This window comes from Ambystoma mexicanum, chromosome 14 (assembly GCF_040938575.1).
Source record: "Ambystoma mexicanum isolate Mex_15411 chromosome 14, UKY_AmexF1_1, whole genome shotgun sequence".
NCBI classification, from domain to species: domain Eukaryota; kingdom Metazoa; phylum Chordata; class Amphibia; order Caudata; family Ambystomatidae; genus Ambystoma; species Ambystoma mexicanum.
Window position 1 is genome coordinate 652144156 of NC_090940.1, and position 21312 is coordinate 652165467.

At 48.2% G+C, this 21312-nt stretch overlaps 1 protein-coding gene across 1 annotated transcript in view; it reads left to right on the plus strand.

Moving 5' to 3' along the window:
* The window catches only part of TDRD9 (tudor domain containing 9), a 2559831-nt gene that overhangs the window by 399215 nt on the left and 2139304 nt on the right, over positions 1 to 21312 (plus strand). The window contains exon 6 of the mRNA XM_069638191.1: positions 18499 to 18579. Within this exon, the coding sequence (XP_069494292.1) occupies positions 18499 to 18579 (81 nt within the window). The remainder of the gene's footprint in view (positions 1 to 18498; positions 18580 to 21312) is intronic.

Sequence of the window (21312 nt, forward strand, 5' to 3'; positions counted from 1 at the left end):
GGGTACTCTCCACTAAGCTGGCTTTGCTTACTGGCTCTCTACTCTCCTCTTTGTCGCGTCTGTTGGCTTCCTCTTGTCCTTCTTCTTGGCATATTCCTCAGAGGAAGAGAGCGTCCCCTGTATTAGCCCCTGGGGTAGGAGGCTGGGCACTGCCGATTTTGATTAAAAAACCATCTTTGTCTCGAACGCATCAGCCGCCTCCTGGGGCCTTTCATCCTTCCCCATTTCAGAGCTCTGGGGGGTAGAAGAGCCTTTCCCCTTCCGGGCAGCTTTACACCCCCTTGAGGTATTTTCTAGAGGCTGTCTAGTGGAGGTCTCCTCACCTGGGTAATTTTGCGTGCCAGCTCTGGTGCCCAAAATCTCTTCCAGGACCTGTAGTCTGTTCTGTATAGGCTGCACTCCCTGAGCCACTGCTTTTGAGAGTCTCCCAGCACTCTCTTAAAGCTCTGTGAGAGGTCTATCTCCTCCTCTAGGAACTCTGGTTCCTGGTCGCTATAATCATACCAGTACTCCTCTGGTCTGTCAGAGGCAATCGCTGTGAATTTGTGGTGGGGAGGAGCAGCTGCAGGCCCTGTAGCTCTGCTGGGTTGACCTGTATATGCTGTAACTTCAGGTCAAACGTCTCCTCGTGGTATGGTAAGATATGCAATAAAAATAAATCTTATTTTGTCCAACCCTAATCTGGGTTCAGCCTCCTTAAATCAGAGGATTTGAGGAGAAAGCTTCAATTCGCTGCATAAGGTGCTCCGGTGCGGCAATACGCTTCTTGCACAATTCACGAGTGGAACATTACTAAATCGGGAGCCTATCGCGCATGCGCGAGCTCTCGTAACGCGCAAAGACTTTCCTGTCAGGCCAGCGAAGTGCCTCAGGCCGCAGGAACGTCTGCGTTCATGTGGGAATCTCTCTGGCCCTAATGCAAGTGAGATTGCCTGCGGGCCAGATTATAACGAAAAGAAAATCTGAAAAAAACGCGTTCGGTGTTATTTAAATATGATTTAAATATTTATAATTTAAATGTATACACAGCTACCTTAAATTTCTAGTATATTCGATGTGCGCTCCGCGGCCATTACGCTGCGCATTATAACAGTTTTCTCATACTGAGTCAAATAAAACAGTAAAAGGAGTAATTGGGTACTTGGCTGTCGAAAGCAGCAAAAAAGAGGAAGGCCCCTAGTCAGAGGGACACTTCTACCAGAGAGGACACCTCCTTTTGTCCCATCACTGCGAAGACCCTGTGAAACCAGCTCTACTGTGACAAGACCACACAGACAAGAAGAATACAAACCCACGACTACATACTCAACCCGAGAAGATGGAGTAATGAGGCTCAAGCCACGGTATCCAAAAATCACAGCTGATGGATAAAAATCTATCAGCAAGAAGAACAAACGCTCCTTGGAGGACAGGATTGAGGCTAGGACTACCAAGGGGCCAGAGACTCATGGGAAATGTTGTTGATGCACTTCTGTTTGGTTTCAAGTGTATTTTGTTGTTCATTTATTTTTTGTGCCAGTTGTGCCCCTTTTTTAAAAAAAAAAGGGGGGAAACTATATTTTATGAAAAAGATGAAGATTTAAAAAGCTGTTAAGCAGAATTAAAGAAGAATAAGCATAATGCTCGCCTCCGGTCTTGTCATAGAATTAAAAGATCAATAAACGGCACCAAAGAGGAACATTTCAAACATTGGACTGTGAATAAACTGGGGTCAATGATGTGTCAAAAATGTACATGTTTATTTTATACAAAAACTCCCAACATTTTTATGAAAACTTCACCATATAAAAGCGTATTCTTTGTGCCCAAGGGGCTAGTAAAGTGCAACATGCTTATGAGAAACTACAATTGGCATTTGGGAAATCACCATCTTTGGATTGATTTCACAATATTTTATACCAAATAGCATATTTGGCCACTCCGACTAATTGTTTAAATTAATTGTCTTAACATCAATTGGAGCGAACCTGGTGGTGACGTGTAAAGCCTAAGGACAGGGCCCTGGGTGAATACAGCCAATCACTGGCACTTCTGGCCCACAGCCACATGGTCATATATGTGAGCATATGGACCGTTTCCTTGTGCTTGCAGGCCAGTGTTTGGCTCCTGTGCCCTTAGCCAGCTACTGTCTGTAGAAAATCCTACCTTGTAACACGTGAGCCTTGTCTTTCCAGCGGTGGCGCCCCAGACTTGGTCACATGGTAGACAGTAGATGTCTTGGCGCCATGATTTGAACACCTGAGAGTGTGAACGAATTAAATGCAAGATGACATAAAAATAAAATGTGAAAAAAGAGCGGGCGCGAGAGACCCTTCTGAGCGTTGTGTATATAATGAACCAAATAAGAACATTGCGGTTTAATCCATGTCCAGCGTGTGTACTCACTCACTCACACCTGCATCTGTCGTTGCATGTTGATGCAAGTGGGGAAATAACGCGTGTTGCTTAGTGTATTCATTTTGCGCTCCCTGGCTGATGCAGTGAAATGCATTTGCATAAAAGCCGGCGCTTTACTGTTCGCCATTAATCTGATTTAGCAGAAGATTTCCGTGGGAGAACTCTGACGCCATTAATGTGGGTTTAAAGCTTGGCGTGAGGATAAACTACTGCCAAAGATTAATTCTGAAGGGCACCCACTACGCTTTTACACAAATGGATTCGACAATTTCTAATCGTGGAAATGGTGGAATATAAAATATGCCTCAGAACACCATTTTTTGCCATACATGTATTTTGGACTTTGTAATGTTCGGTTTCTGGTTTTGCAAAAGGAGGGGCCTCCACATTTATTTTTGCACTAGTTGAACCGCCCTTTATGAATTTCGTTGTTTCCAGTTCACCTCCCCTCTGCTGGGGAGGGCTTCCACTACACACGCACGTAAAAAGGCTTGGGCTTGGTTTGGAGGCGAGCCAATACATTGCCTATCGTTTTGGCTGCAAAAAGCTCTGGTGTCGCTAGAAAATAGTGACTATTTTAATTTGCACGGGGTATTTAAAAAGGTGTTCAGCTAAATACAATTCGTGTATTGCTTTATTTTCTCATGATTTTTCCTACTTTTAATTGAAATGTCATGGATTTAGCACATTCGCTATGTGATAACGGCAGGGCTTTGACCCCTGTGCCAGAGCACTTTTCGCCCCCCTGCCCCCCCCCCCCCCCGAGAAGGAGAACCTGGGGCCAAGGCATGGTGGTGGGTAAAATATCTGGGGAGTGCCGTGACTTCAGTGGAGTCACCCCCCCCCCCCCCGAAGGGGAACCTGGGGCCAAGGCATGATGGTGGGTAAAATATCTGGGGAGTGCCGTGACTTCAGTGGAGTCACTTTCCCCTTTTCCCCCGGAAGGGGAACCTGGGGCCAAGGCATGGTGGTGGGTAAAAGATCTGTGGAGTTCAGTGACTTCAGTGGAGTCATCTTCCCCTTTTCCCCCCCGGAAGGGGAACCTGGGGCCAAGGCATAGTGGTGGATAAAAGATCTGGGGAGTGCAGTGACTTCAGTGGAGTCACCTTCCCCTTTTTCCCCCGGAAGGAGAACCTGGGCCAGAGCATGGTGGTGGGTAAAATATCTGGGGAGTGCCGTGACTTCAGTGGAGTCACTTTCCCCTTTTCCCCCCGGAAGGGGAACCTGGGGCCAAGGCATAGTGGTGGATAAAAGATCTGGGGAGTGTCGTGACTTCAGTGGAGCCATGTTCCCTGTTATCCGTGGTAATGCAGTAAGACCTTCCCATACAAGACTTCTCCAGAGTCATGCTGCAGGAGAACCGACCCCCAACAGACTATGCAGCTAGGACAATGTCCTTTGCTCTGCTCCTTGGGGCCAAGTAGAAAGACAGGCCAGTGGAGGATCTCCCCACTTCACCCATTCGGCAGCAGGGCTGCGATATAAAAGCACTTTATCCGACCTCTACAACACTTAGGGAGCCACAAAGGAAAGGCCATACACGAGACTGCAGCTATAAAACAATTCCTCAACACCAACCCCTTGTACCTGGCAGCTAATCGGCAAAGATGTTTTTCCCAGTCAACTGTCCAAGAGTTGAGAAATCCGCCTCCGGTTTCCTCCTTCACAACGAGGGAGTAGCCAAAAAATGAGGTCCACGCTTTGCGTGTTCTTGACTCATGGAAAGAACTTCAATCGCAGTCAGAGAAAAGGGACAACTAAGAGACAATGGGCCTCATTACGGGTCTGGCAGTAACCCTGCTGGTGATACCGGCGGGTTGCTGCCGGACCCCCAAAAAGAATTACCGGAATCTGACTTCCCAGTAACACCGGGGGATTAAAACCCTGGCGGTTCGGGAAGTCAGGCGCCAGTAATTAAGCACTGGCACAGTTGAGAACGGTGCCGGTTCTTCTGTGGTACCCATTCCCATAGAATTAGTTGGGAATGGGGACTCGCATACAGCCAGCGCCTGACTTCCTTGACTGCCGGGGTTGTAATTCCCTGGTGTTACTGGGAAGTCGGGTGCTGGTAATTTTGCCATCCCGCCGGTATCAACGGTAGAGTTACCGCCGGACCCGTAATGAGGCCTAATGTGTATGTTGGGAATCAGTGAGACACTCAGAAAATGGAGAACTGAGGGAAAGCATGAGCCCTCAGACTTCTGACAACTTGCCAGAAATACCCAAGAACTCCTCCATAAGAAACAATGTGAGACACTCGGAGATGCGATTCAGGGCTGCAGACCAACTGACCTCTTGTAATTCAGATAAAACCTTTGCACTCCATTTTACATTTCAAGTCACTAATTTCTGCGACCACCACCCAGAACTACCCAGTGGCGGAGAAGACATGGAATACCCAGTTTACTTTAAATGAATAAAGGGTATTCAAGATTGAGTAGATCCTGCTAAGTGCATCGAGACTCACTGATGTGGCCAAGGCTTCTGTGCGATCACTCGCAGAGGATGGCGAGACTCCGCTGCTAACCTGCTCCACTCCACACATACGAGTGCCACGGAAGAGGCCGGCTCTGCAGTTTCAACCATAGTTTTGCCTACACTACAGAATCTTCTCATAAATTCACAATGACTTTTAACAGTTCATGTATCGTATATTTATTTTAAGTGTATATTTTGTAGTTATAGTAAATATGTTCAGCATGTGTTACTATCACATTCTTCATGTACATGTTCTATTACTGGGATTTACAATGTGCATCGCTCCCATTTACATGGTCTTCCAGATGCTCTGGCGGATCTGAAAAAGCGATGTGACCTAGATTAGTGGGGGAGAGAAAATGGAATCTGCTTTGCTATCGTATTAATCCTTGCAGACCAAAGTACTTTGCGCTCTGCGTGGGAGTCTGTGTTCTGTGTCGAAAGCTTTGGCGCATTTGTGTGTCTTTTGTGAGTATCCATTGCCAGTGATTGTGACTTGCAAGTTGCTTGTAGAGGTATAGCTTTCGGTTTGATTGCTACTAGGATGGTTTTTTTATTGCTCTGTGCGACCGGGAGCAAAACCAGTGGTGTGAAATTACGAGTCCCCTAGAAGCAAAATCGTAGTGGGGCAAATTAACAGCGGGCCAAACGCAGTGGGACATCTATAGCCTATGTTGGGTGGCAGATTAATAGCTGCCTCAATTCTCACTCCGACTTTCTCAGGTGCTTTGTTCAGTAGTGACTACTGGAACTTGTGCTCCTTACACGCAACACTCATCAGGCAAAAAACAGCGTTTAGCAGGTGATCAGGGCACTGACCAAAATCCTTGATAGTTTCTCCCAAAAGTCTACCCAGTGTCTCGGAAATGCCTGATTTTTTTATTTATAGAGTGCCAAAGCCCTCCGGCATCAGTGCGCTACATATACACATCAGACCAAAAGACGGGACGACATAGTTCTACAGGTGCCTAAGAAGGAACTGGAGAGGGGAAAGTATTAGTCAAACAGGAGGGTCTTGAGCTGCTTCCTAAAAGGTTGCTGTTACCCATCTCAGCATTATTGGCAGAGTTCCATGCTTGGGCTGAGAGTATTTCGCTGGATCTGCCCATACCTCCTGCATTTTTTACTTCTGGGTACATTCAGCATACCTGTTATTGGGGAGAATTCTCAGAAATGTGCTAATTCCCTTCTACCTTAGAGACCCCCCCAGCTCTTTTTGCTGGACTTTAGGACTTTTATTTCTAACCTGCAGAGAGTGAGGCCCTTTTTTCCCCACTCTCTCGTGTTTTTTCATTGTGATTTGGACTGTTTCTTTTCGACTTTGGAGTCTAAAACTCCATAGGCATGATCTTTACATTGACACGCAGCACCTTCAGTGCAGTGGCACAGGGAAGTCTCTTAGATTACCTTCTCTTGGTGAGTGAAGTTAAATTGACTTTACTTACGTAGTGTGTTCTGGGTCTAGAAAGTTACACAATCTTACAATAGGCTTCTGGAGGGGGTTACTTGGTATCCCCTTTGTCTAGTTCCTCATGTAACATTTTTGTTACCCTTTCTACAATTAATGACTGGTGGCAGTACTTTACTTTTTCCGACCATTGTGTGTTTCTACCGTGGGCTGCAGTAAAACAACCATGGGTACCCATTTTGTTAAAATAGCCCATTTGTTTTCCCTGCCATTTCTTGTTGCCTTACCTCTGACTTTGTGCTTTGCCTTTCCCCCAGCAAAGGTTAATTTACTTTGCATTGCAGGGTTCAAAAAGTACTTGCCTGCTTAAGAATATTGGTTAACCATTGTTTTATTCCCTCATCTTTTCCTTTTGACACTTACCCCTGTATTGCTCTAAATGTACCAGTGATATATTAATGGCCAGTGTCCTGGTTATTTAAGTCACCTCAGGGTGCCATCCCAAATGGGTATTTACTGATTTAAAGAAACGGAGTATTTTGAAGTATATTTTTGTGTTACTTATATATTTCCCCCTTTATAAAGAAGGCTTATTCAACTGACTGTTAAATTGTTTAATCACTCTGAATCTCTGTGTAATAACCCTAAAGCTCACATTGACCCCTCTTAAAATAGGCCTGGCTGCTCAGTCACTCTACCAACTTGTCTAGTACATGCTTATACCAAAGTTTGGGTTAACTATTGCCAAGAGGTCACTCCCACAGGGTACTGCATACAATCTTGCCTAACACCTGTGTTGCTAGAGCAGTGTGTTCCGGGTGGTATATAAGGTTTCATTTTAGGCTTGATGTGTCGGGACGTCTCCATGGATGCATCTGTGCATCAGGGTAAGTACTTTGAACCGTATTCTATCTGACACCGATAACCAATGTAGGTTTCTACTGGCATTTGGTAATGTGTTCTCTCCTGGTTATGTAATAAATGATGCGTACAGCTTCATTTTGTATTAAGACACCCCTCAACCCCATACCTCTGCCCACTCCCCGAACCTAGTGTTGAAGCAGCTCCATACAAGAGAAATCATGAGGCTAAGAAACCAGGCCGCGGTAACCACGTGCAGGTTGTGTCAGGTTGAGGGTGTTACGGAGTCAATTCGTCATCTCCTACTAAACTGTCACATTCTCAAAGCTGAACGCCTGGCTTACTTGGAACCCCTATGGGGCAACTCTGTTCTGGTGGAAGAAGACATATGGTGGTGCCGCCTCATCTCGGGTGAAAAAACACGCTGGGCTGTAGCTACCTCCAAACTCTTGGAAGTGGCCTTTACAAAAATAAATGCTAAAGAGCATGCTTATCCAGCGGATCACATCTCGGCCCTCCCGACTATGCAAGAAATATCCGAGATGTAACGCACCAGGGCGGCTAAAGATGACAAGTCACACACCTAGACCCTGTGGACCTCAACAGTACGACTTAAACGCAATCAATTTCGAACACTCTGTTAATGATTGCAGGAACTACCTTACTTGCAAGATAGCAGTATACGTGGTGAGCTCTGCGTTGACTCATCCTTGTAAAAATCATTTCCTTTGATTATACACAAGTAATAAAAAAAAAAAAAAAAGCAGCTCCATTATATACTTTGTTGGAATGTAGCTAAAACACTAAAGGGCATTCTTCACTGCATGGCAAATGGTGAGTGTGGGCCCATTGAAGTGCCCCATGATGTATGGTGCAGCATGCTTTTTCTAAAGTGGGTGCTGCAGCTGCAGAAGGTGAGGAGAAGCAAGCTGACTCTAAAAGAAAGAGTGCTGGAGTTGGGAGGGATGAGGTTTTGGATGAGAACACCATCCACACGAACTCTGGAATTTGCAGAATCACCAGCCCTCTACTAGATACTGATCTCTTGCTACAGTTAATTGATCTCGTCGGATCCATCACAAATTAGAAAACGAGATTGATTTTCCCAAGAAGCTCTTATCTGTGGTCCATCGACAGTGGCTGAAGCGTCCGTGGCTGAAGTAGGGTGGGCATCCTCTGTGAGACCCACAGATCAGGGTGCGTCACCCCTCGACCTAGTGTACCCCAGCTCTCAAAAGAAAGTTGTATTCTCATGAAAGTATACATGTTTGATCTAATTTAAGGGCATGATTGGGTTGGAGGTTAAGGTGACGGAGCGGGCACATGTGCAACCCTGCACAGAAACAGTTGGGTCTGTCAGGTGTGGACTGTCCCCACAAGGGGTACCATCTCACCCACAAACTGCTCCTTCCATTATAGAAGGGACGGGACGGGGGGTGGGGGGGATGGAAAGGAGCAGCCTTTCTATAACATTTTTGGTCACCTGGCAGATTCCTACCTCTTATTTGAACTTTTACACAATGTGCTATTGTATTCAAGAAAGGGTATCAAAATTGTGTTTGCATAGTTTTGAATCTAGTTCCAAAAGCTATGAAATTACATGTTTTGGCTAGGTGGGCCATGATTATAGCGAAACTCGCAAAAATGTTAAGTATGCTAGGGAATGTTACAAGGCCTGTAGCCGGTCTTTGCTGGAGTGGAGGGGAACCACTCTCAACCAGGGGTGGGCGGCCTACCACTTGAAATCCAGAGCCAGTCCTACCTCTGAGGTGGACGGTTGCAGTTGAGAGGATCCCCATTCCTGTCACCCTTCCTTATGGCAGTGTGTTTTGAGAAATACACCTGTCTCATGCCATACATCCATAAAACAATGTTTTCCAGTGTTTTTCTGGTTCTCCTAGTCGTCTACTAGCAGAATAAAGAAACCACAAGAGATAGCAAAGTGAGAGCCTTTGTCTATTACAACATTCCCTCTATAAGCAACCGGTGCCTTGACCACCAGTAGGCAGCGTACAAGGCTTCTGTGATATGCTGCTGGCAGAGGAAGACTGTGTAGACAGAAGCGCAGAAACCACATTTATTCGCAATGTATCGAAAAGCCACAGGGTGCTGCTGAATGATAGCTGCAATTACGCGCAGTTGCCAATGAGCACCCTAAATTACTGGGGACATACTCAATCAAGTGGCACAAACCCTCAACATTTAGACAGGAACCAGGCCTCCTAATATGAACAAGGACATCAAACTTCACTGGCTGCCATCTGCTGTTCTCCTGCAGGCCCGTGTGGAGGAAGTGGGCCAAGCTTAGTCTGCTACTTGTAACTTTACCAGTCAAATCATGGGTGGAGAAGCTGGGGCCAGATTGACCGGAGACAGAGAACCAATCGAGCTAGGGGCAGGGGGTAGAACACAGGCAGTGTCGGTTATTTGGGTGAGGTTGGAGTTGGAAGGCCAGGAGACCTGAAGGAGGGAGGAAGGAGCAGCAGAGTGTGGACGCAATTTCTGGAGAAGGTGAGCTATTAGCAAGTGAGAGAAAGAGGTATTGCGTTGAGTGTATGAAAGTGTGGCAAGTATGGTTAGGAGAATAGGGAGTGAATGAAGTGTCTGAGCTAAAGGTAGGTGTGAGTGGTGGTAGTAGTGGGGAGGAAGGAGTTATGGATTGGGAGCAGTAGTGTGAAGGGAGTACTGTTGAGAGAGTAGTAAATAAGAAGGTGGGGGGGGTAACATCAAAGGGTGGGCCCTATGCCACATTCAACGAAGGTTTGTTTCACCATGGAAGCAGTGGCACTTCTTGTGATTGAGCATGTCCTGGACTTCCTCAAAATGGGCATTGATGAGAACATTTCTTTAGGAAGAAACTAAGGGGTTGGGAGGAGTGGAACATTGTTAGCTCGGATTTCAGCCAGGAAAGTAGGATTAATATTAATAAGAGGACTGGAAATGTAGAAACTGCTATTGTGAACAAATGGTCATGACTTTCAGGTGCTTTAATGACCAATAAATTCTCCACCATGGGGTCTGGCATGGATTCACATGCTCATGAATATTCCCCATGGTCAGGCTGGGAATCATTGGTAAAGAAAAAATCAGTAGCAGTTTCGTTTCTGATCTGTCTTTCATAGTAGTAACCAATTACTGATCTCTGCGTCATACTGACCACAGCCAATGACTGCCATCTCCCTAAGCCCCGCCTCTGGCAGCCATCTTCAGATTTTTACCGCACGTTCAAGTGTTGGGAGTCTTCGTGCTTAGCTCTCGAGCTTTTACTGCGTGTTTCGCGCTTTTTCAGGTGAATTTTCACATTTTTTCGGTTAATCGAGCCTCAAGCTCCACCGTTTCTACTCCTGTTAACGGGTTCCCGTTGCAGGATTTTCCTACGCCCCTCAAGGGTGAAGATTTCGTCGAATCAACCTCTTGGAGGATTCTAAAAGATTCGCGGCCTACTTCGAGATGGCCCAGGACGCGAGTTCGTCACCCGGACCCAAGCTGTTTCGCAGCTGCCCTGGATGCGGGCTGCAGAATGTGTTTGAGGACGAACATTCGCGATGCCTCTACTGTCTTCATGGGGACAAGACTCATGTAGAGAAGGACTGCCAGTTCTGCAAGAACTTGTCGGAGCAGACCATGAGGGACCGTCAATCTCGCCTGCTGGTTGGAGAAGGGCTCAACGGGTGAGAAGAAGAAAGGGTCCGGCGATGGGGGCCCAAAACCAGGCCAAGCGTCGCGAGTCCGCTGGCTCCGGGAGCGCCGAAAGGTCGGGCTCTTCGGTCGCCAGGCAGGGCGCACCTTCCCCGGCACAGTCAACCACGAGCCAGCGCTCCGGTTCGGAGAAGAGGAAGTCCGAGACCCCGGGTAAGCTTCGGGAGAAGCCCCGCCCGATCTCGGGAGAGGGGGAGCGAGGCGTCGCCCCTCCCCCTAAGGGGAAGGCCCAGGACGCACCTAAGGTGGTGAAGGCCCCTACCCAGCAGGCAAAGGCCTCTATCGAGGCGATCGCGGCGTCTCTGGCCAAGCCGGCAGAGACCCCGCCAGCGGATACTGCCTCCGGGACTAGAGTTTCCCTGCCGCCAAGGAGGGAATCCTCTTTTCAGCCCATCGTCATGGCCCCCATGATGGAACAAGGGGGGGGGGCACGGTAGCCTCCTCGAGCTCGGAGTCAGCCTCGGAGGGGGAACTGACCGAGGTCGCGAGGAATCTCGAAGTACAATTCGAGAAGGTTCGGTCCCGCAAGGAAGATCCTCGGGAGATAACCGAGGAAGACGACGATGGCGAGGAAGAGCAGCCTTCCCTTCCGGCGCAGCCGGAACCTAGGCCTCAGGATAGCTCGGCGGCCATTTTGTTTGTGATCCAGTCCTTATGCTCTGAGATAAGGACGAGATTACCACAGCCCAGGCCGGAGGACCCGCAACCTGGCCCGTCGGGAAGTCCTCAGAACAAACGACAGAGGACCCAACCCTCTCCTCCGCTCGCCCCCCGTAAGGCCTGCAGTTCCCTCCTCATCCTCCCACGAGTCGGGAGATGACGGTGCGGTGGGCTCAACGACGGGTTCTGAGGGCGACGACGACGGAACGGGTCTCCCGTCGCACGGGCATCTCCGCCCGATGAGATTGGCTCATTCCACGCCATGATCGCCAGGGCGTCCGAATTGTTCCAGCTCTGCCCGGAGGAGCAGAAAAAGGAAGGTTTCCTCTATCAGCGCCGGGAGGCCAAGAGGAAGACTGTCATCGCGGTGCCTCTAATCGATGACATCTGGGAGGAGGGCCTGTCGGTACTCAAGAACCCCTCCATGGCACCAGCCAAACGGGACCGGTACGAGAAGTACCGGGTCCCCGAGACCGCTCCCCTGTGCCTCAGGGCCCAGCCAACGCCTGACTAGGTCGTCTCGGCGGCGGCGAGGGAAAGAAGTTGGACGCCATGGGGCGACGGGTCATTTCGTTGGCGGCGACGACGCCCGCAACTGCTGTTGGAAGTACGGGCGGCCAACGCCCTGGCGATCGTGGCCCGTTACAACAGGGAGCTCTGGTTTAAGCTGGCCCCCATATTGGACTTCCTACCGAACGACAAGAGGTCTGAGGCCCTGGAAATACTTCAAGAAGGCGAGGTGGCGTTGGACCACGCCATAACGGTGGCAATATTGCCGATACCGGGTTCTTCCAGCTGGGCAACAGAGTTTGCCTACGACGACGGGGTTGGCTCCGGGCGACCGACTTCCGTCAGGACGTCCAGACCAGGGTGTTGGACATGCCGTTCGACGGCAGCAACTTGTTCGGGAAGGCGGTGGACGAATCCCTCAAGCAGGGAGCACCTCGCCGCCATCGGCAAGGTGGCCAGGGCGGCAAGGCCACCACCTCCAAGCCGGCTGACGAAGTTTGTCGGCATGTGGAAGTCCATCTCCACCGATCGTTGGGTGCTGGATACCCTGGCAAGAGGACACACTATCGAATTCCTGAAGAAGTGGCCTCACATTCCAGGCGCCATCAAGCCCGTCCCGAAGAGGCTCCGGAGCTCCGGGGTGTACTCAAGGTACTTCCTCGTCAGGAAGTAGACGGGCGGCTGGCGCTCCATCCTGGGCCTTTGTCGTTTGAACAAATAAATCAGGTCACAAAAGTTCAGGATGGTCACCCTCCAGCAAATGCTGGGACAGCTGGAGGAAGGCGACTTTCTATCGTCGCTGGACCTGGAGGATGCATACTTCCACGTTCCCATCCTCAGAAGTCACCGAAAGTTCCTCAGGTTCGTCGTCCAGGGACGCCACTACCAATTCAGAGCACTGCCGTTCGGATTGAAGTCGGCCCCCAGGGTCTTTACCAAGTGCCTAGCACCTGTGGCGGCGCGGCTGCGCCTGCAGGGGATTCAAGTCTACCCCTACCTGGACGACTGGCTCATCCGCTCAAGGACGAGGGAACTCGCCGTCGAACACACTGCGAGGACCGTCCAGCTACTCACAGACCTGGGATTCGCCATAAATTACCCAAAGTCCCACCTGGTGCCGTCGCAGGTGGCCCTGTTTCTGGGAGCGAAGCTCGATACAGTGAGGCGCCTGGCGGCACCATCGTAGGAACGGACGAAGACCATTCTGGGCAAAGTGCAGCGCCTGCTAGCCACGGACGTGGCCAGGGTGAGGTCCATCACGTCCCTCCTGGGGATGATGTACTCTTGCATCTACCTGGTGCGCCTATGCAGACTACGGATGTGCCCTCCTCAAGAATTTCTCGACGCCCGTTGTATGCAGGCGACGGGCACCTTCGAAGACAGGGTCCCCCTCAATGAGGTGTTCCGGCGGGCGATTCAGTGGTGGGGCGTTCGAGCGCACCTCACGGTGGGCAAGGACTTTCAGACGCCGGTGTACCAGGAGACGGTGACGAAGGACGCTTCTCTGGAAGGTTGGGGCGCCCACACCGGAGATCTCCACGCAAGAGGCCTCTGGCTCCCGGAGGAGAAGCTCCTGCACATCAACATCCTGGAACTCCGAGCCGTGTTCTGGGCTCTCAAATCGTTCCTCCCGTCGCTCAAGGGCAAGGTGGTGCGGATCTTCACGGACAACACCACGACAATGTTTTACATACGGAAGCAGGGAGGTACCAGATCCCCAGCCCTATCCAAGGAGGCGCAGGCTCTGTGGCACTGGGCGGTCGCCCAGGGGATGTTCCTGGTTCCCTTCCACCTGGCAAGAGAAAGAAACACCATCGCCGACTCGCTCAGCAGGGAGCTGCGCGCGTGTCACGAGTGGGAGCTGCGCCAGGATCAGGTGGATCAACTCTTCCGACGATGGGGCAAACCCCAAATCGACCTGTTCGCAACAGCGACGAACTTGAAGTGCCAGAGGTTCGCCAGCAGGTTTCCCCAGCCGAGAAGCATGGGCGATGCGTTCTCGTTCCCCTGGAACGGCCTATACCTGTATGCGTTCCCTCCGTTGCCGTTGCTGCTTCGACTCATTAACCAGCTCAAGAGGTCCCGGTGCAGGATGATCCTCGTCGCACCGGCGTGGCCGAAGCAGATCTGGTTCCCGGACCTTCTGGACTTGTCAACGTCCCCATCCATCAAGCTGTCGGCGGACGCGGATCTTCTCTCCAGAGAAGGAGGCGCCATCTTCCACCACGACCCGGCGTCGCTGAACCTGCAGGCTTGGCTCCTGCAGCACTAGAGTTTGGAGGGTACGATATACCGGCCGACTGCAGAGAGGTTCTTGCAAAGGCCAGGGCGTCCTCGGCTCTCAAATGCTACGGTCACAAGTGGAAGAGGTTCTCTATCTGGTGCGGAGCACAGAAGATCAACCCCCTACGGATTACGGCCCCTCAGGTGCTGCCGTACCTGCTATCGCTGGCAAAGGCTGGGTTAGCCCATGCCTCCATTAAGATTCATCTGGCGGCGATCTCCAGATATACCAGAACCACAGGACGGACGTCCCTGTGGTCCCATCGACTGGTGAAAGAGTTTATGAAAGGACTGTTCCGGTCGTTCCCGCCGGTGAAGGCCCCGGCGTGGGAACTTAACGTGGTGCTGACTAGGCTCATGGGGCCCCCATTCGAGCCGATGCACTCCGCACCGATGAAGTTTGTGTCGTGGAAGACTGCATTCCTGGTGGCCATTACCTCCGCACGACGAGTGGGAGAGATCCAGGGCCTATCCTGCAAAGCACCGTACTTGACTTTCCATGCCTCGAGGGTGGTGCTTAGGACGCACCCCTCCTTTATGCCCAAGGTGCCGTCGGACTTCCATCTTAACGAGCCCCTGCTGTTACCTGTTTTCTTCCCATCTCCTTCGTCGCTGGCCGAGAGGACTTTGCACTCGCTGTATGTGGCTAGAGCGCTGAAGTTCTACGTGGACCGCACGAAGAGTTTCCGGAGGACATCACAGCTGTTCGTGAACTTTGGACTTGTGAATCAAGGGAAGGCTCTCTCGAAGTCTTCTATTTCCAGATGGCTCTCCGGCTGCATCATGCACTGCCACCGGTTGGCTAACCGACCGCTGCCAGGCCGTCCGAGAGCCCATTCGACCAGAGCGATCGCTGCTACTACGGCGTTCCTATCTGGTGTGCCCCTGCTGGACATCTGCAGGGCTGCTACGTGGAGGTCGACGCACACCTTCACGAGATTCTACTGCGTCGATCGGGATTCCAGGGAGGAGTCCAGGGTCGGCCAAGCAGTGCTGCGCAACCTGTTCGCTTAAGGTGAGCCTGGTGAGGAGGTAAGAGATGCTTAATGTTGAGATGTTGTATTTCTTAATGTTGAGCCTTTGCCACCTCCTGTGGTTGTGCATGTGTGTACTGCTATGTATTGTATTCATGAGCATGTGAATCCATGCCAGACCCCATGCTGGAGAAGGAACACGTTATTTACCTGTAACTGTTGTTCTCCAGCATGGGTTTGGCATGGATTCACATGCGAACCCTCCCGCCTACCCCTCTGCGGCTCTTCACTTGGTCATACTGCCACTTCACGTGCTACCAAATCTGAAGATGGCTGCTAGAGGCGGGGCTTAGGGAGATGGCAGTCATTGGCTGTGGTCAGTATGACGCAGAGATCAGTGATTGGTTACTACTACGAAAGACAGATCAGAAACGAAACTGATACTGATTTTTTTCTTTACCGAGGATTCCCAGCCTGACGACTGGGAATATTCATGAGCATGTGAATCCATGCCAGACCTATGCTGGAGAACAACAGTTACAGGTAAGTGACTTGTTCCTTATGCATTTACCTGATGCCATGGAATAGGGGGAGTAGCCATTGAATTAATGGTGTGGAAGGGCTTCAACATATTATGGAACGTCAAATGTACATCATAGCTGGTTGACAGAATGAGCATTGATGGGTACACAACTATAGAAAACCTGGCCATGATAAAGTGGCAACCCCAAAGGTGATCAGTTTATTGGAGCGAGGAATTCTATTACATTCAAGAGAATCGGCGTGACTGATGAGTACCCTTCTCTACTTATTACCGAGACAGTTATGAATAATAAGACTTGGCTTATATTGATTAACATATGATACTGCTGGAGGTTCCATTACAAATATTATGAATTGCATACATGACACACATATCAAAGCTGCTCAATTGTGGAACGAATTACCCACTACCGCGAGGCTAGAACATTCTCTTTCCAAATTCAGGCAAATTGTAATTAACTGGCTGACGACAGCTATCGCTAATTGAAATTATGATAATGCTCACGCCTGTTTGCTACACAGCATCTGTACCATATGATTGTAAACTTGCATTGTAAACTTGCATCTGTAACTGGTAATTATCTGTAACATGTAACTGTAACCTGTAATTTATGCTCTAAGCTGTACATCTTCTTACTTCCTGCGCCCTTATACCCCAGGGTCCGGTGCGCATAATAAATACTAAACAAACAAACAAACATACTAGTAGGCAGTCGATTGATAAGCAGAAGGTAGTCCTTGTTGGTGATTTAAATGTACTTTGCATAGGCAGATTTGATATGTGGAGTAATGCACAGCAACTTGCCACCGGTTGAAATGAAGGAGATGAAGAGAAACGATCAATGGAAGTCTTGGTAGAAATGTGCTCACGATTGGGATCTGACGATGATGAATGAGCAAACCGAGGGAGATATCCCTGGAAATTATACATGGATCATGGGTTCCAAACAAACTCATTTTTTTGTAAAATTAGTATATTTTGCCAAGGTCATCAAGTTGTGTATTACATCGATGGACTTTAGTGATTATGCAGATACTTTGCAACTTGGTATTTATGCTTTTTCTGCTACATGTTTGATACCTAGGCTCCCCCCATTTCCAGGAAATTCGTATCTAGGTGTTGCCTTTTCTGCTACATCTTTGAAACCTAGGCATTTCCCCCCCTTCCCAGGCTATTCTTATCTAGATGTTGTGCTTTTTTGTGCCGTTTGTTGAAAGCTAGGCTTTTCCCCTTTATCATGGACACGTAATGCTAGGTTGCATTGGTATTGTGGTGGAGCTGCTTCATGCGTCTCCCTCACCTGCTCAGGCCTCCCTTGGCCCCCCTCTCCATTCTATCATCTTCCCACATCACCTGGTGAGGTCTCTGGATGGCCCCAGTCTTAGCGTTTAATCCAACAGGAGTACCCCTGCTCCTCCGGAACTTCTCAAATAACATTGCCTCAGTTGTTCCACCCCTGGTGGTCTGTGCGTTCATTCCGTGCCACTGTGCCCCTTCCCTCTTCTCCTCTAGCACTCCCTTGTGCACCCTCTCCTCAATAGTGCTAGTGAACCCGTTCACTTGCATTTTATGTTCCCTTCTCCCCTTTCATGCCTTAGTATTTCCCGCCTGCCCCATCCTGCACTTTTCCTCCTCTACCCTTATTTCTGTTACTGCACTCGCACGCTCTGAATTGTCTCATGACCTAGTAGGAACGTTACTCTTTCTGGGAGTTTAGACGCAACAAAAACGAATTATGCAGGCAATAGACTAGGCTGGACGGAGAGGAATATTGAGAAATATCGATTGTATTTATAGATTGCCCCTGTGGTATGATTCTGGAGCAACGCCAAATTTGTATTGTTGAACGTGTAACTTTATTCATTGAAAAATATGGATTTGTTGGCACTTACCATGGATGCCCGCGCAGTCGCCATGCAAAATATGATGCAAAGATGGTTGCTGAAAAACGGAGCCAGAGATGTCTCCATTATCGCGGTAGCTTATAAATATGGCAGTGAGGCAAACATCTAGGAGTTCACTTACACCAGGCAGCGGCATGCCTCTGGACTGTCGATGTGTTTTTAACCTCAACACAATAAAGCTTTGACACTGGTGGTGCTATTTTGCTCATCTGATTAGTTCTTTGAGCACGGAGTACAAATATTTTTGACAGGTGAGGTAACTTTTTAATTGCGAGAAGTACGTTCTTGACATTCCTCTACCATTACTGGTATTATTTATTATATATTTTTCAGCTTGGGCATTTTTGCTTTTGTTTGCATAGTGTGTGTACAGTTTCTTGAAACTAAGATTCTAGGTTTCCTTTCTGGTGGAACCTAGCAGTTTTAGCTTATTCTTCCAATGTTTGGATGTGCATCCTATTAAGGGTATAAACGTCCCATGCATTGGTTTGCCAAGTATCGACCATTGGAAGGTCTTTCTTATACAATAGGAAGTATTCCTCCGGAGCACACTTGGGTAGCATTCCTCTTGCTATTTGTTCACACACTGCAAACTCCACAATCTGATGGATTGTGAGGCAGGTGTTCAAGGATATTTAGAAAACAATAGTATCAAAGTGTGAGAGCCTCCATATTTAGAATGAGACTCTACACCGGATACTCATGCTGAAGAACTGTGTGAAATTTACTGGTGGTTCATGGTGTTTCCTGTATGTAAATGAAAACTGTCTATTTTCACAGGTACATGAGCGTACCGAGGAAATGGACTTCCTGTTGTTGGTCATTCGTAAGCTTCTGCGCACAAATTCAAGATGGGTGAAAGTAAGTATTCTTTTCAATTTTCAAATATAAAGCTGGCCACAGTGAGCCTTAAATGTCAAGCAATGCTGAGGAGTTTCACCATTTGTTGCCTTCAGATTTTATGCAGGTTGTGCTCATCTTCTAAGATTTGTTGATGGTGCAAGTACTTGTTTTGGCACTGCCAATTGAATGAAGATATTATCAGGCCTTGCGTACCTCCTAGATGAGTAATCACGGCTTCTCTTACTTCTGGGCCAAAGCTGCAGTGCCATGGGGTGGGATACGTCAAATGATCATGGAAAGCCACATTCCAAAAGTAACCCTTATACACTTCTGTTGCTTTGTCTTCAGCAACCTGGAGTGGGCCTTAAACCTGCAGTACGATTACTTAGTACTAAAAGTGCTTCTGTGGACATTCCTTGTAGCAATGCCAATTATGGCTAGTTTTCAAAACCTGTGAATCTTGGTATTTGCTGATAATGCCACCCTTTAAATACTCTTTGTAATTTAGAGTATGAGGGGACGATGATGCCCAATCTAACTGGCCAGAACTTCCCCCAAGATATGGGCATTTACAATCAAGCAGGAAATGGCCCTGCGAGGTTGTAGCACTGAATGCAAGGCGAAAACAAGTGTAAGAAAAAACAGAAAAGTGGACAGGTTGAGGCCATCTGGAAGGTTTCTGTTGAAGATCCAAATTTGATTTAAGAAAGTGGGGATCAAGTAGTAAAGTGATGGTCTTAGCCTGCATAGGTTATACCCAGCTCCTGTTTCTAAAAGGCCTGTATGTCCATTAACTTGTCTGTGAGAGGAATTTGATATACAGGGGGTGTTATACCGGACCATTGATGGCAGATTCTACTGGGGCTTCTGGGTTCATTGGGAACTACTTCTTGCAACTCTCAATACAGGCAAAATCAGTTGGGGAGCTGAATGAATTGGGTAATTGGCAGTCCACGAAGGAACGGATTGTCGCTAAACTGAACCAATTCAGTAATTTTAAAGAATTCTTACTCTAGCTTGAGCTGGTTGAAAGGGCGAGAGCAAGGCTCTTCCAGGCGACAGTAGATAAGACTTGTCAAACTAGTCCAGTAGAAACTGTTATCAATTATAAGTTGGATGAAAAAACTGTTAAAAGGTGGGAGGTTATTCTGTGTCCTCCAGCCCTGCCCTCGACATTGCCAGTTGTAGCAGAGCTTTCAGTTGAATCTGCTCAGCCCTGTACATGTCCTTTTTAGTCTTGCTAGTTTTGAACTTAAAAGGCGTATTCCAACGAATGTTCGTGTTGGTAAAGCTCATATGCTGCCGATCGTTGATGAGAACTTAAGAGGGCTTTGCCTGGATAAGAAACACTTTATTATTATAGATGTGGAGAAACAAACCAGGAATAAACCTAGAGAAGCCCTTGGGAATAAGATGTTCTTGGGTGATCAGATCATACGACTTGAAGGGTCTTCCGAGGATTTGGGTGGAGGTTTGGTGTTCAGACAGGTTGTGTAGTGGTGGGTTGTGGTAGAAGCAACCTCCCCTTCTTTCTGAGCATCTGTAAAAAAACAAAAAATGCAAACATCTTCTAGTGTGAAAATGGTTGTTGACTTGCCGAAGACTCAAAGTAATTTGATTGCTCTTAACTTAAGGTACTTTCTAGAGCCTTCTGTTCTTGTATGTAATCTTTTATGTCTTGCACTTTTCTTATTTGATTAAATATAATTTGTGTTTTGTTGTGTTTTCTCTGTATATGCAGCCGTTTGCCCTAAGGCGATGTATAAATGGTTAAATAAAATAAATATGCATAGTCCATAACGTACCTGCTTTGTGCTAGTTTCCTGGCATTACTAAGCTGGTCTTTTGGGAGAGGGTACAGAAGCAGTCGGTGCTTCATGGGTTGTAACTTGTTTCAAGTTATAAAGTATACCTTTTTGGAGTTCATTTGATTGTTAGTTCCCACTTTGTTGGGGAACCTGTTAAAGCTAGAGGACCTGGCTTGCTTGGGAGTGCTCACATCTGGTGTTGGCCAAAGAGATGAGAAACTTTTTAGCAGTCTTTCTTTAGACAACTTTTCTCAGACCTCTGGTGCTGACAAAAGATTAATGGTTACAGGCTGCAAGTTGGACCAATTAAACCAAAAGGCATTACTCTCAATAGATTCAACGCTGCATGTTTCTGCAAGTGCCTGGAATTTTCCCACACTTTTTACATGAGAGAAACTCTATTAATGACTAAATGCCAATTTCTCTTGCTGTTTTTGAAAGCTAATTTATCATAGTCACAGAAATGCTGCTTAAAATTTAATTTCTAGCATTACTTTAAAAAAAAGGATGATAAACAGTTTTTTAATTAAAATATCTCTGGTCTGATGCGGAAAACCTTCTAGCAGGTTGTAAAGACCGGAGGGGGGTGTCTGTACTTCTGCTCTCTATGTGGTAGAGGAGAGGCACAGAGGACCCCAGCCAAGATTCTCCGTTGTTGGAAGCAATAGACAGTCAATCAAGGCCTAGCTTCCCAGTAGGTGATGCAGGCTGGTTCCTAAGTACAGTGTAGTCCCCAAGCACCCACAAAGGAATGTCCACACACTATATTAGTTAAAACATAGGGGGTCATTACGAGTCGGGCAGTAGGAGATACAGGGCACCGGTAAGGAGACCGGTGCTGGTAATCCCCTACCGCCCGATTCCGAGGTCCCCTAACGGGAACTGCAAGGGACGTGTGGTCAGACCACACGTCCCTTACAGGTCCAGTTAGGGGACCAGGCTG